Raw genomic sequence first — 22,530 nt, forward strand, 5'->3', positions numbered from 1 at the left:
AGGTCTCATCTCGATATTTTACCACTTTATTCTCGTAGTGACAAGTGTTTTTATATTCTTATGTGGCTCTAACATGCCGTTGTAGTTAACAGGTTCTTCCAGTGTGGAATATTTAGCTGATGTCTGGGTTTCCAGTGGAGGACGATTGTCTTCTTGGCGACAGTTAGGGCTGTGAATAATATTGTTTTAGTCAGTGTAATGGTCTATTAGGGGGTGGAGGATGGGTAAAAAAAAAAAAAAAAAGAAAAAAGAAACGTTTGTTGGTACAATGTTGAAACATGTTCACTGGGCTTAGGATAGAGACCCTGAAATGTGGCTGCCAGCTTGGTCAGACTCTGTTTAAAACGGATGCATATGTCCGATAAGTTGGAGAACGTGGTGGACGAAGACATGAAATAAACATATCAGTTCACTAGAATCCCATTTAAAGCTTGTTGACATTTCATACAATGGTTAGCGCCAACACTGATTAGGGTTTCTACTTTTGACAGTTCTAGTTCAGTTATCTGTGCATCAGTTGCATTCATGTCTCCCCCCTTGCTCTCTCTCTCTCTCTCTCTCTCTCTCTCTCTTTACCCTCTCTCTTTTCCTCCAACTGGTCAAGGCAGACGGCCATCCTCCAGAACTCAGGGTCTGCTCCAGGTTTCTGCTGTTAAAAGGAAGTTTTTCCTTCCACTGTCACCAGCCCCAAGTGTTTGTTCCTGGAGGATTCTTCTGGGTTTCTGTAGATTGGCTTGAGCGTCTGGTTTCGACCGGCTCTATTTGGAAAGTGTTATGAGATAACTTTTGTTACGATTTGGCGCTATATAAATAAAATTTGATCAGTATCAATTATTTCAAATGTACTGTGTTCCTTCTGTCTTCTTCTTCTTGCCATGCACTCAGCCATTGCTTATACCTTGTTCTTTTCATGACACACTGCTCCTTATTCCCCCTCAAACATTTTCCATTGCATATCTATGACATTGGATTGCATTAGGATTATACAGGCCCCAGTTTTCCCAACAGGTTTTATTATCACGTTTTCGTTAAAGGGTTGCCAAAAAATAGTGGGAAGAATATGACAATTACCGTGCAAACACAACAACGAAGTCAGTGTTTCCAATATGCGAATCTGTTTGCGCAAGTACACCTTCTGCTGGTACTGAGTTGGAACTCCTCTATGTAGCACTGACATGGTTTAAAACACCGCTCCGAAAAAGATGCTTCCTTAGCTCACAGTCCAGTGGAATTGATAGGAACCCTTGGCACCACACCATGGCACCTGGCACCGTGCTGTGGTACCGGAAGTGAGCCACAGGCGGTGTCGGTGCCTCATGATGCACCCGCTGTCTCTCAGGACACAAACACAACTCAGTGTTAAAACTCACCTGAACAACTACAAAACACACATCTGGCTCTCTCTACTCACAAAAAAACAAAACAAAACAAAAAACAGACTCGCCTCTCCTCTCCGAAATTCAAACAGATTGCGCATTCACCTGCACAAGGAGAAAACATACCCGCGCGCCACGTCACGTGGACACTACAACAACTTGAGTCATTCACAAAAACCATGCAGTCCCCGCCCACTCGGCCGGAACTACAGATAGTGTGAAGCTGAATAAAAGACAAACCTCCGCTTGTCACAGGAGCAAGGAACGGACGAGCCCCCACTTGTCACGACCCGGCTCTGACGTTGGACAAAGATGGAGACGGAGGAGGTGGTAAAAATGTAACAAAAGTTTATTAAATCAAACCAACAACCAAAACCAATATACTCCAACACAAAACAGCAGTTGAGAGGAGCATGAGGACCAGAGCAGGGCAGCGAGCAGAACCAAGACCAGACCAGACCAGACCAGACCAGGATAGAGCAGAGCAGACCAGGCAGAGAGTAGACCGGGCCAGACCAGAGAGAGAGTCCATGTTGACCCGCTTCCATAGGCCCGTCACAGGTGCAATCAATCAGGCCATCTCCATCTGAAAAAAAAAAAAAAAAACAAAAAAAAAACAAAAAAAAAACAAAAAAAAAAAAAACTGACAGTGCCCCTAGTGCCCAAAAGGTGCGGGGCCGTCACAGTGGGGAAAAAATACCGGGAAAAAAAATAGTGGGGAAAAAAATACTAGGAAAAAAACTTTAGTGGGGAAAAAAAATACCAGGAAAAAAATTTAGTGGGAAAAATATTTAGTGGGGAAAAAAATACCGGGAAAAAAAATAGTGGGGAAAAAATACTAGGAAAAAAACTTTAGTGGGGAAAAAAATACCAGGAAAAAAATTTAGTGGGAAAAAAATTTAGTGGGAAAAAAAATACCGGGAAAAAAAAATACTGGGAAAAAAAATACCAGGAAAAAAATTTAGTGGGGAAAAAAAAATACCAGGGGAAAAAAATACCAGGAAAAAAAAAATACCAGGAAAAAAAAAATACCAGGAAAAAAAAAAATACCGGGAAAAAAAGTACCAGGAAAAAAAAATTTAGTGAGGAAAAAAAATGCCGACAACCCCGAAGCCGTCATCTACGTCTGTAAGGTGGCGGCGGAGTGGAGAGCCACGTTCCACAAGGATGTGGTGGTCGACCTGGTCAGTGGACGACAGCACAGCGGTCAGTTTGAGTCGCGTATTTGTACGAGTTTGTCGTAAACGCGGTGCGTTTGTGCGCAGGTGTGTTACCGCCGGATGGGTCACAATGAGATGGACGAGCCCATGTTCACGCAACCGCTGATGTACAAACAGATCAAGAAGCAGAAGCCGGTTCTTCAGAAGTACGCCGAGAAACTGATCGCAGAGGGAGCGGTGAGCAGGCAGGAGTACGAGGTACGAACAACACCATCCCCCACCACAGTCCACCATGGTCCGCCACAGTCCACCACAGTCCAACACACAAAACAGTTCATAACCCATAATCCTCTGCGTCCGTAAGAGAAGATCACCAAGTACGACAAGATCTGCGAGTAGGCGTACGCTCGCTCCAAAGACGAGAAGATCTTGCACATCAAGCACTGGTTGGACTCACCGTGGCCTGGTGAGGAACCGGTTCCACCTCCACCTCCAACACATACACATCTGAAAATGCACAACAACAAATACACAACAAACACAAACGCACCTCCACAACAGCAGGAAGTGTTGTGAGTTGAGCACACGCACCTCATTTATGTTTGTATGTATATGGGTCATTCCATTATAATTTCATCCAGTGGTTCCACCTGACCCTCTCAGATTTTTCTAAATTTTTTACATACTTCTAGTACATTACATATGATGGGAAATCCTAAATGTCAAGGTTTAATTGTAAATAGTTCCACAGTTCTGTCCATTTGAAGTAGGTAGGGCCTACCCTAAAATTGCGACCCAAATTGAGACTGTAAATGTTGGTCTATTTTCAGGCCTCTGTAACTTCTGAACAACAAGAGCTAGAGGTCTGAAACGTTCAGAATCATTTCACAGGAATCCATAGTCCTAAGAAATATGAAAATATTTACTTCAAATGTATAATTGCATGTTACAGAGAATGACAAAGTTGAGATTTTATCCATGGCGAACTTCTAAAATGCTACATTTGTCCACTCATTCCACACAAACTAATCCTCATAGTTATTGTAAATGTTCTGTGCTATATCTGCTCTACTGAGGGAATGGATCTGTGGAAAATGAAGGTCCTATGTTCTGTTATGTATGATATATGAACAGCTGAAAATCAAAAATATCTGTCCGACCTTCAGATTCAAAGGTCAATATCAGCATGTGGGATAGGTAGGATCACAAAATAAAAGACACCATGTGAAAGGACAGGAAGTGACCCAAATTTTGACACCAAGCACAACTGGCTTCTATAAAGCCAATATTTTAGCTGAAAACATCCATATTTAATTTGAATGTTTAACATAGAAGGATTTATATTAGCCAGTTGTGCTTGGTGTCTAAATTTAGGGCAGTTTCACATTTCATAGGACTATAGATTCCTGTGAAATGATTCTGTAAATTTCAGACTTCTAGTTCTTGTTGTTCAGAAGTTATAGAAGCCTGAAAATAGACGAACATTTACAGTCTGAATTTTGGTCACAATTTTAGGGTAGCCCCTACCTACTTCAAATGGTCATAACTTGGGAACTATTTACAATTAAGCCTTGAAATTTTGGATTTTCCATCATATATAATGTTCTATAAGTATGTAAAAAATTGAGAAAAATCTGAAAGGGTCAGGTGGGAAATTTTCTTCAAATCTGTTGATTTCATATGGAATGACCCATGTATGTTATTTCCTGGTGTTTGTTGGTGGAACCTCCTCCTCTGTTGTCGGTCCTGAACCTCTTCTCCCATCGGACCAGGGTCCTGGTCTGGTCCTGGTTCTGGTTCTCCTTGGTGTGTTGACAGGTCATGTTTGTTGTTCTCAGGTTTTGTCACTCTAGATGGACAACCCAAGTCCATGAGCTGTCCTTCTACCGGTCTGACCGAGGAAACCCTGAACCACATTAGACACATGGCGTCGTCCATCCTGGTGGAGGACTTCACCATCCACGGAGGTCTGACTTTTTATTGACGCCAGGTTTTGTTTGACGCTGACGTACCCGGGTTCTTCTCATGGACTAAGTCTGTGTTGTTCCTGTCCAGGTCTGAGTCGGATCCTGAAGGGCCGCGGAGAGATGATCAAGAACCGGACCGTGGACTGGGCTCTGGGCAAGTACATGGTCTACGGGTCTCTGCTGCAGGAGGGGATCCACATCCGCCTGTCGGGACAGGACGTGGAGCGAGGAACCTTCAGGTACCGCAGGCTTTACCGGACCCCGTATTGTACTGCAGTGGTACCGGGTTAGGGTTTAGTCCAGATGTTAACGTTGTGTCGTCTTTCAGCCACCGCCATCACGTTCTCCACGACCACAACGTGGACAAGAGGATCTGCATCCCCATGAACCACCTGTCCCCGGACCAGGCCCCCTGCACCGTCTGCAACAGCTCCCTGTCCGAGTACAGAGTCCTGGGTAAGGTCCTCCGACACCTAGGGACGGGAATCGAGAACCGCTTCTTTTTGAGAACCGGATCCCAGTAGCTCAATTCCTTGGAATTGTTTGCCTGCCTGCTTAACGATTCTGCTTATCGATTCCGCCTTCGTTGCGCATGTGCGATGATGTCACACGTACGCTGCATTGTTTTGGTCAGAATGTAGACAACATGATGTTGAGACAGAAACGGTCTAAACAGACCACACCAGGTCTAAACAGACCACACCAGGTCCAAACAGACCGCACCAGGTCTAGACAGACCACACCAGGTCCAAACAGACCGCACTAGGTCTAGACAGACCACACTAGGTCTAAACAGACTACACCAGGTCCAAACAGACCGCACTAGGTCTAGACAGACCACACCAGGTCTAGACAGACCACACCAGGTACAAACAGACCACACCAGGTCCAGTTGAACACTGTCAAAGCTTCCATTTCTTCTAAAGGGTGGAATCCCTCCAATCTGTTCAAACATTTGTCCACATGTGATTCATTTACAGAAATGTCACATATTTGATTCTCTACTTAGCGGCGCTTGTGAATGTAGCAGCAGAGTGAATGCCGGGCCCAGTTCCTGTTCCGGTGTGGGAAACAAACGTACCCAAATACAAGTTTCTGAAGGAAAGGGAAAGGAAATGAGGTGCACAACAATGGGAGACGAGCCGAGTCAAACTGGTTTGACGTAGTGGACATGTGGCAATAGAGGAACTAGTAAAGCGTCTTAAGTTTCACTTTCACTGCATGCAGGTTTTTGTATCAGCTGATATAGAAGTGAAAATAAGGTGATTTTAAGATAAAATAACTCAATTATAGGCTAAAAACTGGAAATAGAAAGAAGTTGAGAACAGTAAATCTAGTTGAACACAATATCTATTTTCTAAACCCCCTTTAGTAAAATACAGGTTTGAGTCCCAGACAAATACAGATGAACACTGAAATAATAAAGATAAATACAAGATTTAAGGAAGACTTTAATGATGACATGGTTCTGATCATCTGGACATACTTTTATACATGTGCACTTCACACTTTATTCACATATTACTGACTCTAGAGTTTCTCTTCCATTTCATTCTTTTAAACTCTGGTAGTTTGATTCTGTGGAACCATGTTCCCTCTGTGGAACCATGTTCCCTCGGTGGGCTCCATCCATGGATGCACTGGCATCATCTGGGATGTCCTGAACACCTGTCTGCAGCAGCGTTAACACAGACAGCTACCACACATTCATTCATTCATTCATTTTCTGAACCCACTTTATCCTCACGAGGGTCATGGGGGTGGAGCCTATCCCAGCTACATTGGGGTGAAGGTGGGGTTCACCCTGGACATGTGACCAGTTCATCACGGACTGAACATATAGAGACAAACAACCACTGTCACATTCACACCTATGGGGGATTTAGATTAACCCATTAACCTATCAGAGCATGTGTTTGCATGGTGGGAGGAGCCAGAGTACCAGAGAGAACCCACGCGGACACAGGGAGAACATGTAAACTCCACCCCCAAAGGTCCCACCCCCATGGGCTAAAGGCCCCTCCCCCATGGCCTAAAGGCCCCACCCCCATGTTCTGGAGTAGGTCCTTCTGTGTGGTTCCAGGTCTATCTTCTGCTCCTCTGGGTCATTTCTCTGTGCTGCAGTTGTGTTGCCATGGCTGCTTTGGTTTCTGTTGGTCCTTCTGTATCAAACAGACTCAGTTCCACAGCAGACTCAGTCAGGTTCCACATGTGACACAGTCAGGTTCTACAGTAGACTCAGTCAGGTTCCACATGTGACACAGTCAGGTTCTACAGTAGACTCAGTCAGGTTCCACATGTGACTCAGTCAGGTTCCACATGTAACTCAGTATGGATGTCTGGACTTTAGGCACTTCAGTATCCATTTAGTATCCATTCAGCATGGGAATGCATTTAAAAACAGTATTTTTTGCCGTTTTTTGACGGGCCCTTCATACTTTGTGGTGATGGGGGGGTCAAATGTTGATGGATTTTGCTGAAACTTTTTGGGGGGCTATTATTATGTTGGAGATTAACTGGTTTAAATAACACCGTGATCTGAAGAGAACAATGATTTTTGAGACGGCCTAACCTCGGTTTGATCATGGACTCCACCCTCTCATCAGTCATATCTCCAGAACATCTGTTTCCACCTCCCAAACATCGCTCGTCTCCCCCCTCCCTCTCATAATCCGCTGCTGAACTCCTCCTTCATGTGTTCATCTCCTCCAGACTCATGACTGCAGTGTCCTCCTGTGCTCTGCCCCCCTCCCATCTACAAAAACTGAAGTGACTGACCTCCTTCAGCAGCACTGCCCCCCCACCCCCACCCCAACACTCACCTCCTCACTCCCACCACTAGGACAAAGCACTGGACCTTGGGGGACCGAGCCTTCGCTGCAGCCCCACCCCCACCCCCCCACTCTATGGAACTCACTCCCACCAAACCTCAGGAACTCAGACTCAAAACAAAACATCAAATCACTGAAACTCACCTGTTCACACTGGCCTTTTCTTCAGCCGCTCTGTAATCTGTTCTGTTTGTTTGGGAAGCATCTTTGGGTGTCCACAAAAAGAGCTACACAAGTCTGATGGTTTCTTCTTCTTATTATTATTATTATTATTGTGGTGTGGGACTCTGACCTGGTTCTGTTCTTGTTCTGGTCCAGGTACGCGGGCAGAGAACCGGCTGCAGCTCCGGCCACAGGAAACAAAAACACTCACCTGATGGAGCTGAGAGGTTTCCTGGACACCGCCTTCGACCTGGACGCATTCAAGGATCAGCAGTAGACCCCTGACCCTGACCCCTGGAACTGACCCTGACCCCTGACCCCTGACCCCTGACCCCTGACCCCTGACCCTGAAAAACAATTAAAGGAGTTTGGCTCCAACTGAAGCGCAAGAGTTTAAGGTTTAAGGGTTTAAGGTTTAAGGGTGTGAATGCTCCATTATTTGTCTTCTTTCCTCATCATTCATCAAAGGAAATTCAACCTAAATGTGGATCTGCTTTAACAGATGGAAAGTATGACACCTGTCCTCACCTGTCCACACCTGTCCTCACCTATCCTCACCTGTCTTCAGGTTCTCAGCTGGGACACTCATTGAACTGGATCATGGCATTGATGAACTACAATGGCTTTGGGGAAAAGGACAACTGTTTGTCCCACAGACTGTGGGTTTCCCCAGTATGTCCCCAGTGTCTCCAGTGTGTCCCCTGTATGTCTCCAGTGTGTCTCCTGTGTGTCCCCTGTATGTCCCCAGTATATCCCCAGTATGTCCCCTATATGTCCCCTGTGTGTCCCCAGTGTCTCCTGTGTGTACCCTGTGTGTCCCCTGTATGTCCCATGTATGTCCCCAGTGTGTCCTGTGTTTCCCCTGTATGTCCCCAGTGTGTCCCCGTAATTCCCCAGTATGTCCCCTGTATGTCTCCAGTGTGTCCCCTGTAATTCCCCAGTATGTCCCCTGTGTGTCCCCTGTATGTCCCCAATGTGTCCCCAGTGTGTATAAATAAATCTCATTCACACTAAATCAGTCTTTACTGGATGGGACCTGCTTTATTCATCATCTATAGGAACAAGATTCACTTTTCTTCTTATCGACACTTTCAGGTTCAGGAAAATCACCACTTATCGATTGATAAAGTCTGCCCACAGGAGCCTGTGGGTGGAGCCTGTGGGTGGAGTCAAACACCTCCAACTGCTTTCATCTGGTTCAGACGGACTGAAAGACCGGACCATGGACCTGCAGTGGTCCACCTGGTCTGGACCCTCAGTCCAGACAGTCACACAGACATTCCAGACAGTCCTGACAGTCACACAGACATTCCAGACAGCCCAGACAGCCATACAGACCACCACACAGACAGACCAAAGCGTTACATCCACCATCCCCTCCCTCTCCTCCTCCTCCTCCTTCTCCTCCTCCTCCCCCTTCTCCTCCTCCTCCCCCTCCTTCACCCAGATCGGCACAGTAGCACTGGGTCGGATCCTCCTCCCCACCTGTGGAGCAGAACCAGAACCATATGAACCTGAGTGTCCCCATGAAGCCCACCCCATCTGGACCTTCAGTTCAGGTGGACTCACCTTCAGGTTCTGCAGAACCACCGTCAGTGTTTGTTTATTTATTTATTTACGTCTTTATTTATTTATTTATTCATTTAGTTATTCATTTATTTATTTATTCATTCATCCATTTATATATTTATTCATTTACCTATTTATTTATTCATTCATTCATTCATTCATTTATTCATTCATTCATTCTATCATTTATTTATTTATTTATTCATTCATTTATATATTTATTCATTTACTTATTCATTCATTTATTCATTTATTTATGTATTTATTCATTCATTCATTCATTCATTTATTCATTTATTCATTCATTTATTTATTTATTTATTCATTTATTTATTTATTTATTTATTTATTTATTTTCTTTATTTATTCATTTATTTATTCATTCATTTACTTATTTATTTATTTATTTATTCATTCATTTATTTATTTATTCATTTACTTATTTATTTTTATTTATTCATTCATTCATTCATTCATTTATTTATTTATTTATTCATTTATTTTTTCGTTTGAGTGTGCATTCAGCTGCTTTACCACCCATTTTTCTGCAATCTTGGAGATAGTGTGGGTGCAGGTGGACCAGTGTTGGTGCAGGTGGACCAGTGTGGGTGCAGGTGGACCAGTGTTGGTGCAGGTTCTTGTGTCATGAACTTTGGCTGAACTTGGTGCTCCAGTCGCTCCGCAGCACCGAGCGGATCTTCTACCTTTTTTTTTTTGACACTTTTATTCTCTCCCACAGATCCTCTAAAGTTTTTCTAAAGTTCTTGTTTATTCAAGAGAAAAACTTCTGGTCCTGAAGACAAAGGCACCACATTCCAACAGAGCTGAGGACCAGATACTGGGGCTGCTAGGCCAACGCGAGGCGAAAAATTTGGCTCACAGACAATCAGAATTGTTTTAAACCATCAGTTTGAACCATAAATATGGGAACGTGAACGTTTTGAGAACAAGATGGACGAGGGGTCTGCACTGAACCACCAGCGGATCTTCTGAGTGGAGCCTTTACCTCTTCACAGAGGCTAAACCAGCTTGTGCCGGACGCTAACGTGGGTGTGCCGGGTTCTCCTACTGTCAGAGCCGACGCAGACGCTAAGGCTTGTGGGAAAATTAGAGGTCGGAGACTCATCATGTACGTGAACCACTGCTAGTGTTTCTGTGAAGGCGACTGTGTCCTGCCGGGATCTTCAACTGTTAGCTGTTAGCTGTCAGCCGTTAGCCTACAGCCATGCAGAGGTTAGCTGTCTGTGGTTACCCCCCCACACACACACACAGAGGTGTCTAGGGTTACTCTAAGGGGTACTCTGACTTCATTCCATCAGTTCATGAACTGTCCCACTAGCAAAAAACAGGACAGTTGACCTGCTGTATGCTAATGTGAGGAATGCATACAAGCCCCCCCCCCCCCCCCCCCCCCCCCCCGGGATGTAGAACCACTGCCTGGTCCACCTACAGCAACAGTGACCCCCCCCCCATTCAAAGACAGTCTGCTGCAACACGCCTAATCAGGAAGTGATCGCCTGAGGAACCAGTGGAACCTGCAGCAGAGGTTTTGTGTGTGTGTGTGTGTGTGTGTGTGTGTGTGTGTACTCACTGTGCTGTTGGTTCTTCTCTGGTTGTTTGGTTTGAACTGTAGGAACACAAACACAACATGCATTCACTGTTTACATTTATTCAAGCAAGTAAACAAACAAACAACACAAACGACTGGTTCCAGATACAACAAACTCCGCCCCTCACACATATTGTATCTTATTTTGTCATGGATCCAGCTGATGTCATCATGTATGTGTAATGATGTCATCATGTCGGTGTGTGACATCATGTATGTGTGTGATGTCATCACATCTGTGTGGGATGTCATCATTTCTGTGTGACATCATTTTTGTGACATCGTCATGTCTGTGTGTGATAATAATAATAATAATAATAATAATAATAATGATAATAACTTTATTTGTATAGCACCTTTAAAAACAAAGTTTACAAAGTGCTTTGACAGAGGGCACAACAGCAGGATACACGAAGAAAATAAAAACACTAAAACAAGCAACACAATTAGAGAGATGTATGAACAAGTTAATTATCAAACAAGATCAAATTTAAAATTAAAATTAAAAATTAAGGTTAAGAAGGGGACAGACATCACATAAAAGCAAGTCTATAAAAATGTGTTTTAAGAAGTGATTTAAAAGATGCTACTGATTCCGCAAGCCTTATCTCCTCAGGCAGGCCGTTCCAAAGTTGAGGGGCCCTGATGGAAAATGCCCGGTCACCTTTTGATTTAAGCCTCGACTTTGGAACAGCTAGGAGCCCTCTGCCCGAGGATCTAAGGCTGCGTGCTGGCTCGTAGTCAACTAGCATTTCTTCTATATAACTTGGGGCCAGGCCCATTCGAGCTTTAAAAGTGATCAGTAAAATCTTAAAATCAATTCTGAAACATACAGGGAGCCAGTGGAGGGATGTGAGGATGGGAGTGATATGATGTTGTCTGCTAAAACCAGTGAGAAGCCTAGCTGCTGCATTCTGGACCAGTTGGAGGCGAGACAGTGATTTTTGGCTGATGCCGGACAGAAGTGAATTACAGTAGTCAAGTCTGGTGAATATGAATGAATGGATGATTGTTTCCAGGTCGTGGTGTGGGACTATTGGTTTGATTTTGGAAATAGTTCGTAGCTGGAGAAAACAGGATTGGATAACTTTATTTATGTGTAGTTTGAAGGAGAGGTCTGAGTCAAATATTACCCCGAGATTTCTTGCAGTGGGAGTAATGTTTGAGGAGAGGGGACCGAGGCTATTTTTTATTGCAATGGTAGAGTTTAGTGGACCGAACAGTATGACTTCTGATTTGGAGCTGTTCAGTTGAAGGAAGTTCTGGGCCATCTAACAGCTTACATCATTGAGGCAGTCAGACACAGCAGTTAGGCTTCTGGGGTCATCCGGTCTCAGGGGCAGGTATATCTGTGTGTCGTCCGCGTAGCAATGAAAGGAGACGTTGTGGCGTTTAAAAATCTCACCAAGTGGGCGCATATAAATAGAAAATAAAATCGGGCTTAAAACTGAACCCTGCGGTACACCACAGGCAATCTGGGCTTTGGAGGATGTGTGGTTGCCTATGGTGACCGCAAAGGTTCTATCTAAAAGGTAAGAATAAAACCAGTTAAGAGCAGTGTCTCTGATGCCAACCCAGGTTCTAAGACGTTCGATTAAAATATTATGATCCACAGTGTCAAAGGCAGCACTGAGATCTAAAAGAATTAAAATAGCACTCTCTCCTCTGTCAGCTGTTAAAAGAAGGTCATTGGTGACCTTGAGGAGGGCAGTTTCTGTACTGTGTAAAGGTCTAAAACCAGACTGAAATTTCTCAAAGAGGTTGTAATGAGACATAAAAGCTAAAAGCTGGGTTGAAACTACTTTCTCTAAAGCTTTAGATAAAAATGGGAGTTTAGAAATAGGTCTAAAATTATTAAGATCAGAGGGATCAAGGTTTGGTTTCTTTAAAATAGGCCATAAGGTGAACCATGAAAAGTGGCTAGAAAATGATTTTCGTTCCCGTGTCTGGGCACTACTTTTTAAATGCATTTTTGTTTAGATTATATCCTCATGGACTTTGGGTTAAAAGTTCTCCGCAATATATCCTGCAGTTTTTTGTCACAAGCCATAAATCTATATGAATATAAAATTAAAAAACGAAAATTCTGTGATGCTAGATTCACTTGTTTTATTTATCAACATTCATTTTAGCTACACAAAAACTCTCACAAATTGATATTTATACATATTAACATTTTAGACAAGTCTTGATGAATTATTACCATGCAATGTAAATTTAGACCATGAAATCTTGGAAATTTGTGGGAAAAAGCTTCTACTGATACTGCCACATATTACACATGGTGAATTTTGCCACACACAAACACACATACATCAATGTAACAGCATTGTTTGACATTTACAGTGTTTACAGTTGCAGGGTTTCTTTTCTTCTCTTAACAATGATGCATTTGCCATGTAACAATACATGTTTTTTAATAGATCTCGGTCTGGTTTTTTACACAGTACACCGTAAACTTTTATTTTTGTTCCATGGATGTTTTTTTAGAGGATATTTCATGGTTCTATAACATGTCTAATCATCACCATCACTGTCAGAAACATCATCCCATGTAGCTGTATCTTCTGTTTCCTTCTGAACGTTCACACAGTGCTGGCACCTACACAAATCAGTGCAAGACAGTCTTGCTGACATACACGAACACCTGTCTGTATCACATTTTATTTGCCTTGTTTCCAAGTGCAGTGGATGAACTGCAAAACACTTTGAGGAGCAGGATTTGTAGTCATCCAGGTCACTGTTAACTCCCCATCCTCAATGTGCCATCCACTACCAATGGGTGAGGGTACACACATAATACCTTTCAGACAATGTCTCATTATTGCTGTTTGGTAGTTTGCCCTTTTGCAGTGTTGGTGTAGAGCACAGGTGTCAAACATGCGGCCCGGGGGCAAAAGGGTCCAGTCTGGCCCTTGGGATGAATTAGTGAAATGCTAAAATTCCACAAAAATATTAACAGTCCTTTTAGTTCAGGTTCCACATTCAGACCAATTCAATCTCAAATGAGTCAGATCAGTAAAATCCTACCCAATAACCTATAAATACTCATAACTCCATATTTTTCTCTTTGTAAATGTAAATATTTTCCTGTATTTGCAATAAAGCAAAATATAATTTTACAAAAAATATGAACAACCTGAAATGTTTTAAGAGAAGTAAGTGCAATTTTAACAGTATTCCACCTGTTAATAAATGTTTTGTGTATTTGTAGACCTACTGGGATCTGTAAGTTTTATATAATGTACATGTGTAAATGATAAACTGAAGCATAATATTGTTAAAATTACACTTATTTTTTCAGTTTGTTCATGTTAGTCACAATGTTTGAAAGAATAGTTTGCAAATAATAACATTTTCATAATGTAATTTTACTTTTTCACTCTAAGACATAGAGAAAAGTTTGGAGTTTACAGTATTTATATATTATTATGTTACTATTTTACTGGCTTGGCCCACTTCAGATCAAAGTTGGCTGAATGTGGCCTCTGAACTGAAATGAGTTTGACACCCCTGGTGTAGAGCATCACATGTTGGAGGCGTGGATAGGGCAAACTACCAAGGAGCAATAATGAGACATTGTCAGCAAGACTGGGTGGCCATGGCTCAGATGATAGAGCAGGTTGTCCAATAACCGCAGGGTCGGTGGTTCGAATCCTAGTCAGTCCATTGTGTTTTTGGGCAAGACACTTCACCCAGTGCCACTCACTCTGGTGTATGAATGTTTGGTGGTGGTTCATTAATTCTTTGCCTGATGATCTGCTCACAGAAGAGAAGATCTTGTAGCAGACATTGAAGGCGGCTCATTTCTGAAACACACACACACCTAGTTTCACAAAGCTGCAAGCAGCATTGTGTGTGAGAGAGAGAATGAGTTATGATCAGTAGTAGTAGTAATAGATGTAATAGCAGTAGTAGTAATAGCAGTAATAACAGTAGCAGTAGCAGTAATAATAGTAGTAATAGCAGTAATAACAGTAGCAGTAATAATAGTAGTAATAGCAGTAGCAGTAATAATAGTAGTAATAGCAGTAGCAGTAATAATAGTAGTAATAGCTGTAGTAGTAATAGTAGTAATAGCAGTAGTAGTAGTAGTAGTAGAGAATACAATAAACTTACACACTTATATACAGTGTGAGTGTGAGTGTAAGAGAGTGTGAGAGACAGATATATATTTTTTACACACCTGCTGATAACGTCTGTACCAGTGAAAGATGATCCTTTGTGCATTTGCCAGACACGGTGATGTATTTATCCACTTTTTTCCATATTATGCATAAGGCAGGCAGAACAGGACCAGATGAGACAGTAGGTAGATCCATCCTGAACCGTCATTTCTTCCTCGGAGTTTCACCTGTTGATCCTGCGGTGCTGCCGGCATCCTCTGTTTGCACAGACTCGCCTCCCTGTGATTTATTGACATCTGAACTCTCTCTTGTATGTTTCTCCGCGGAATCCAATCGCTTTTTTTATCAACGAAACGTCTGTAGCATGTTGCATGAAACCCAGCATCTTCTGGAACATTGTCAAAGTCAGTAGTGATAGTGTTTATAAGTTTCAGTTATACTCCTGCTCTCACCACTCAAATAAAGCCATCGTTCGACACAATTTCTTAACGTTTCCCATCGTTTGGCCGAAAAATCCTGTATTTTTTCTTTTTTTACGGATATGAGGTGCATATTCCATATTTTTGCTGGCTTTTTAAAACTTTTCGTTGTGTTTTCCTCCTCCGAACTACAGGGAGCTCGCTTCCTGGTCGCAGCGATCTTGGATGTTTTGCGCTTTCTGATTGGACCAGCAGGTTACACGTGACTCAAACCGCAGCACGTATGATAACAATAGCATTGCGCGAATAAAGTTAAGTAGGACCGACTTCAAACACTGATTTAAAAAAAAAACTGCAGGATTGCAAATGGAGAACTTTTGACATTTACCTCAGGAACAATATATCTTTGTAACTGAGTAAAAAGATTGTAGTGCCCCATCTGTCGGAACGGGATGAAACGATACGGCGTTCACCTTACGGCCTAAAAGGGGTTGGACCACAGCATATTTAAAAGAAGGGGGGACAGTGCCTTGTAGTAAGGACTTATTAATGATTGATAAAATACTGGGTCCAACTGTGTCTAAAACCTCTTTAAGAAATTTAGTGGGGATGACATCAAGACTGCACGTAGCTGATTTCATATGAGAAATTATTTCAGTTAAAAACGACAGTGAAACTGGTTCAAAAATTTTAAAATAACTAAAAGTTTCCCTACCTGTATCTAAAACACGATCTGTGGGGGTGATTTGTCGCCGTTTGTTTTTAATTTTGTTAAAAAAGAATTTTAAGAACACCTCACGCATGTCCTGTGAGGTGTCAGTAAAATGACAGGGGGAAGGGGTAATGATAGAATCTATATCTTTAAATAAAATTCTGGGGTTAGAACGATTCGCTAAAATTAAGTTTGAGTAAAAACACGCTCTTGCTTCCTTAACTGCTTTTTGATAATTTTTTGTTGCAACTTTCCAATTTTCTAAAAAGACATGTAGGCCTGTTTTCTTCCATTGCCTTTCCTTTCTCCTACAGTCTCTTTTCAGTTCAGCAGTGGTCTCATTTAGCCAGGGCTGTGGTGAACTCTGGGATTTTTTAACTTTAAATGGAGCGACAGAGTCCAAGACAGTTTGGCAGGTTTGGTTAAAATGGGATACCAGCTCCTCTATGTTAAAATTAGGATTAAAAGCAGTTAAAAAAGCAGTATTAAAATGTTCCGAAAACTGACTAGGTGATGTCGTCATGCCTTGTGTGGCATCTTCATGTCTCTGTGATGTCATCATGTTTGTGTGTGATGTCATCATGTATGTGTGATGTCATCATGTCTGTGTGTGATGTCATCATATCAGCTGACTCTATATGTGACAAGTCTGAAGGAAATTAAAGCAAAATTGATGTGGTTTTTTTTAACAACATCGTAAATTTCATCCTTTAGAATTAAACTGTGATCTTTGACCTCAGTCTGTTCTGGGTCAGAGTTCATCTGTGAACTGAACCAGCTCTGAATTCAACCAATAGAATTAATGAGGATTAATGATCATTAATGATCATGAATGACACTTCCTGCTGTCAGACGGCACTGACCTGGGGCTGATGCGTCCATAATGTCTGTCCTTCAGTTCAGCTACGACCTCTGACCTCTGGTCCAGTGGGTTCTGTTCTGTTTTCAGTCCATTGACTTTGACTCAAATAAAGACCTGAAGGAAAATGAGTCTGAAGCGTCTGTGTGTTCGTTCTGCTGGACTGTTTTTCCTCTCCCTGTGTCCTCTGTTCACGCCCACTTCCTGGAAGTGACTCACCACATATGCTTTAGGTTTATGCAGGCCCGGATTGGCCAATCGGGAGGACCGGGACAATTCCCGGTGGAATGGTATAATATTTAGGCCGCGAGAGCTGGAGTTCACTTTAAATATGTATTTAATATTTTATTTATTTATTTTTTGGGGGCCGGTGTTAAGTCATAGCACTGAGTTGATCAAGTAATCTGCAGCAGCTGTTCCTGGCCCCCACCCCCTCTACTAGCAAGATGGTTTTTTTCTTCCTCTTTTTTGGCAGACACACCGTGACCTGACGTAACATGTCCTTGCATATAGTTAGTAGCTCTGTACTGTAGCTGTGGAGCATATACAATCTGTGCTCTGTAGGCTGTGGATGGTCAGCTGTGTTTGCTGTTTGAAACATGGATAATAGAAAGAGCAAGGGTGGTGTGGAGAAGGCAAGAATTAAAAGTGGAGAAGGCAAGAATTAAAAAGAGGAAAGCTCTGGAAGCAAACGCAGCCAAATGTGACAAAATCTGCAACTTTTTCACAAAAACGACCTCCCGGTTGGAAACAACTAATGAGGACAATGAACCGGGTAAACCACCTTTCAAGTTAGTTAATTATCAAGTCAATGAATCGTGTGGCATTGTGGCGTGGAACATAACGTTATGTAATTTAAATAATAGAATGATGCGAGGCCACAGAACTGGGAAACTTTGTCTTGTAGCTCCTCAGAGCCAGAAAGCAGATCCAGCAGCAGACACCAGCCATGGGCCCACAAGTCCAGAGTGGGCAGGTAGGACTGCTCAGAGAGTAAATACATATTTAAAGTGAACTCCAGCCCTCGCGGCCTAAATATTATACCGGCCCACCGGGAATTGTCCCGGTCCTCTCGATTAGCCAGTCCGGGCCTGGGCTACAGTGAAGAGTATGGTGTAGGCCTGTTCAATATGAAAGGTGCTCTGAGATGCTAGATGATTCAGCACTACATGAATGAAACTGACACCAAGGCTTTGAAAACAGAAGATTTGTGCTGAGAATTATGACCATTTTTAAAATGTGATTTAGTGTCAGAAGCAGAGCCAGGAGCCAGTAGTGATGAGGGGATTGTTCCTGTCAGGATGGAAGGAAAAGGTGAGCTGTTGGAACAGACTGTGTGAACAAGCATTAGTTTCAGTAAAACCACTTTCTATACCCAAACCATAGTCCTGACCTATTTTAATTTTTATTATTAAAAGTGAGACAGTAAATACACAAAGCCCACAACTGAAAGGCAATAGCATAAAGTAATATGAAATAAGCCTGCATATTTTGCCAATGTAAATATCTTAATTAGTTAAGTCAGTCAAAATGTCTGTAGATATTATTTTTTATTGTGATCCAGGTGCAGGCGAGTCTAGGGAAACTGGAGGAAGTGTGAAAGGGAGAGCAGAGTCTACTGATGACAGAGGAGCAGCTCAGCAGCACAACCCTGAACCACTAGGCACAAAGGAGACAGATGAAGATGAGTCTGTTGTTAGCTTTGATTACTTTGCTTGCCCTCAGTCACAGGATATACATATATTTTTTTTCTTATCATCCTCATCAAACCCCTAATATCACTATACCAAAGGTTTTCAATAGCAACGATGGAACAAACCGCAAGTAAGTTGTGATGGAAATCTTTTGTTGCAGAGGATACAAAAATAATAGTTATTAGAAAAAGCAGCAAGCTTTTTTTTTTTTTTTTTAATTATTTTTTTATTCAATATTTTTATATATTCTTTCATTTCATTTCAAACATTTTAAAGGTTTGAAAAATGTTAACACTTATAAGAACAAAAATATAGATTCTGTTATTGTTGTGCTGTGAGGAATAATAATGTTGGAGATGTCAATGTGCACTCACTGTTGAAATAAATCCACATTGTGAAGCAACCTTTACTTGCGCTGAATTGGAAATATTTTAGAAAATACACTGAATTACAAGGCTTTGCAGAACAGTGTGTAGACCTAACATGTAAGGTTATAATTCCATGATTTTAACAATAATTGGTCGTGATCTAAAGTGGGCCAGTCTGAGGTATGAAACTCCGGGGCTGGAAATGAGTCTCAGTCCGGCCCTGACACTACTACAACTTGAGTCATTCACAAAAACCATGCAGTCCCCGCCCACTCGGACGGAACTACAGATAGTGTGAAGCTGAATAAAAGACAAACCTCCCCTTCTCACAGGAGCAAGGAACGGACGAGCCCCCACTTGTCACGACCCGGCACTGACGTTGGACAAAGATGGAGACAGAGGAGGTGGTAAAAATGTAACAAAAGTTTATTAAATCAAACCAACAACCAAAACCAATATACTCCAACACAAAACAGCAGTCGAGAGGAGCATGAGGACCAGAGCAGGGCAGCGAGCAGAACCAAGACCAGACCAGACCAGGCTAGAGCAGACCAGACCAGGCAGGGAGTAGACCGGGCCAGACCAGAGAGAGAGTGAGCGTCCATGTTGACCTGCTTCAATAGGCCCGTCACAGGTGCAATCAATCAGGCCATCTCCATCTGAAAAAAGAAAACTGACAGTGCCCTTAGTGCCCAAAAGGTGCGGGGCCGTCACAGTGGGGAAAAAATACCGGGAAAAAAAATGGTGGGAAAAAAATACTAGGAAAAAAACTTTAGTGAGGAAAAAAAATACTGTGGGGAAAACAAATACCAGGAAAAAAATTTAGTGGGAAAAAAAATTCTGGGGGAAAAAATAACCAGGAAAAAAAAATACCAGGGGAAAAAAATACCAGGAAACAAAAAAATACTGGGAAAAAAAAAATACCAGGAAAAAAAAATTTAGTGAGGAAAAAAAATGCCGACGACCCCGAAGCCGTCATCTACGTCTGTAAGGTGGCGGCGGAGTGGAGAGCCACGTTCCACAAGGATGTGGTGGTCAACCTGGTCAGTGGACGACAGCACAGCGGTCAGTTTGAGTCACGTATTTGTACAAGTTTGTAGTAAACGTGGTGTGTTTGTGCGCAGGTGTGTTACCGCCGGATGGGTCACAATGAGATGGACGAGCCCATGTTCACGCAACCGCTGATGTACAAACAGATCAAGAAGCAGAAGCCGGTTCTTCAGAAGTACGCCGAGAAACTGATCGCAGAGGGAGCGGTGAGCAGGCAGGAGTACGAGGTACGAACACCACCACCCCCCACCACAGTCCACCATGGTCCACCACAGTCCACCACAGTCCACCGCGGTCCGCCACAGTCCACCACCGTCCAACACACAAAACAGTTCATAACCCATAATCCTCTGCGTCTGTAAGAGGAGATCGCCAAGTACGACAAGATCTGCAAGTAGGCGTACGCTCGCTCCAAAGACGAGAAGATCTTGCACATCAAGCACTAGTTGGACTCACCGTGGCCTGGTGAGGAACCGGTTTCACCTCCACCTCCAACACAAACACATACACATCTGAAAATGCACAACAACAAATACACAACAAACACAAACGCACTTCCACAACAGCAGGAAGTGTTGTGAGTTGAGCACACGCACCTCATTTATGTTTGTATGTATATGGGTCATTCCATTATAATTTCATCCAGTGGTTCCACCTGACCCTCTCAGATTCTTCTAAATTTTTTACATACTTCTAGTACATTACATATGATGGGAAATCCTAAATGTCAAGGCTTAATTGTAAATAGTTCCACAGTTCTGTCCATTTGAAGTAGGTAGGGCCTACCCTAAAATTGCGACCCAAATTGAGACTGTAAATGTTGGTCTATTTTCAGGCCTCTGTAACTTCTGAACAACAAGAGCTAGAGGTCTGAAACGTTCAGAATCATTTCACAGGAATCTATAGTCCTAAGAAATATGAAAATATTTACTTCAAATGTATAATTGCATGTTACAGAGAATGACAAAGTTGAGATTTTATCCATGGCGAACTTCTAAAATGCTACATTTGTCCACTCATTCCACACAAACTAATCCTCATAGTTATTGTAAATGTTCTGTGCTATATCTGCTCTACTGAGGGAATGGATCTGTGGAAAATGAAGGTCCTATGTTCTGTTATGTATGATATATGAACAGCTGAAAATCAAAAATATCTGTCCGACCTTCAGATTCAAAGGTCAATATCAGCATGTGGGATAGGTAGGATCACAAAATAAAAGACACTTCTTTAAATCTTCTTCTTCTATAAATCCCATATTTTAGCTGAAAACATCCATATTTAATTTGAATGTTTAACATAGAAGGATTTATATTAGCCAGTTGTGCTTGGTGTCTAAATTTAGGGCAATTTCACATTTCATAGGACTATAGATTCCTGTGAAATGATTCTGTAAATTTCAGACTTCTAGTTCTTATTGTTCAGAAGTTATAGAAGCCTGAAAATAGACGAACATTTACAGTCTGAATTTTGGTCACAATTTTAGGGTAGCCCCTACCTACTTCAAATGTTCATAACTTGGGAACTATTTACAATTAAGCCTTGAAATTTTGGATTTTCCATCATATATAATGTTCTATAAGTATGTAAAAAATTGAGAAAAATCTGAAAGGGTCAGGTGGGAAATTTTCTTCAAATCTGTTGATTTCATATGGAATGACCCATGTATGTTATTTCCTGGTGTTTGTTGGTGGAACCTCCTCCTCTGTTGTCGGTCCTGAACCTCTTCTCCCATCGGACCAGGGTCCTGGTCTGGTCCTGGTTCTCCTTGGTGTGTTGACAGGTCGTGTTTGTTGTTCTCAGGTTTTGTCACTCTAGATGGACAACCCAAGTCCATGAGCTGTCCTTCTACCGGTCTGACCGAGGAAACCCTGAACCACATCAGACACATGGCGTCGTCCGTCCCGAGGGAGGACTTCACCATCCACGGAGGTCTGACTTTTTATTGACGCCAGGTTTTGTTTGACGCCGACGTACCCGGGTTCTTCTCACTGACTAAGTCTATGTTGTTCCTGTCCAGGTCTGAGCCGGATCCTGAAAGGCTGCGGAGAGATGATCAAGAACTGGACCGTGGACTGGGCTCTGGGCGAGTACATGGCCTTCGGGTCTCTGCTGCAGGAGGGGATCCTCATCCGCCTGTCAGGACAGGACGTGGAGCGAAGAACCTTCAGGTACCGCAGGCTTTACCGGACCCCGTATTGTACTGCAGTGGTACCGGGTTAGGGTTTAGTCCAGATGTTAATGGTGTGTCGTCTTTCAGCCACCGCCATCATGTTCTCCACGACCAGAACGTAGACAAGAGGATCTGCATCCCCATGAACCACCTGTCCCCGGACCAGGCCCCCTGCACCGTCTGCAACAGCTCCCTGTCCGAGTACGGAGTCCTGGGTAAGGTCCTCCGACACCTAGGGACGGGAATCGAGAACCGCTTCTTTTTGAGAACCGGATCCCAGTAGCTCAATTCCTTGGAATTGTTTGCCTGCCTGCTTAACGATTCTGCTTATCGATTCCGCCTTCTAGACAGACCACACCAGGTCTAAACAGACCGCACCAGGTCTAAACAGACCGCACCAGGTCTAAACAGACCACACCAGGTCCAAACAGACCGCACCAGGTCTAGACAGACT

The 22,530-nt window shown here is 42.8% G+C and overlaps 1 protein-coding gene and 1 long non-coding RNA gene across 3 annotated transcripts; one reads left to right on the forward strand and one right to left on the reverse strand.

Moving 5' to 3' along the window:
• Nucleotides 1-2,903: 2,903 nt before the first annotated feature.
• On the forward strand, nucleotides 2,904-22,368 carry LOC115412954 (2-oxoglutarate dehydrogenase, mitochondrial-like). 2 transcript variants are annotated; one of them, XM_030125642.1, is made up of 4 exons: nucleotides 2,904-3,002; nucleotides 4,375-4,503; nucleotides 4,592-4,742; nucleotides 22,164-22,368. In XM_030125642.1, exons 2-4 carry the CDS (start codon nucleotides 4,407-4,409, stop codon nucleotides 22,357-22,359), a joined length of 444 nt encoding a protein of 147 aa, XP_029981502.1. In that variant the 5' UTR covers nucleotides 2,904-3,002; nucleotides 4,375-4,406; the 3' UTR covers nucleotides 22,360-22,368. The 2 variants fall into 2 exon arrangements, with proteins under 2 accessions (XP_029981502.1, XP_029981503.1); XM_030125643.1 differs by lacking the exons at nucleotides 2,904-3,002; nucleotides 4,375-4,503; nucleotides 4,592-4,742 and adding exons at nucleotides 20,273-20,368; nucleotides 21,707-21,835; nucleotides 21,924-22,074.
• On the reverse strand, nucleotides 8,900-16,974 carry LOC115412956 (uncharacterized). Its single transcript, XR_003934408.1, has 3 exons — nucleotides 16,796-16,974; nucleotides 10,657-10,692; nucleotides 8,900-8,981 (listed from the first exon to the last, which is right to left on the reverse strand). It is a non-coding gene; the product is annotated as an uncharacterized LOC115412956 (long non-coding RNA).
• Nucleotides 22,369-22,530: the final 162 nt, after the last annotated feature.

Source organism: Sphaeramia orbicularis, chromosome 21, assembly GCF_902148855.1.
Source record: "Sphaeramia orbicularis chromosome 21, fSphaOr1.1, whole genome shotgun sequence".
Classification (NCBI taxonomy): domain Eukaryota; kingdom Metazoa; phylum Chordata; class Actinopteri; order Kurtiformes; family Apogonidae; genus Sphaeramia; species Sphaeramia orbicularis.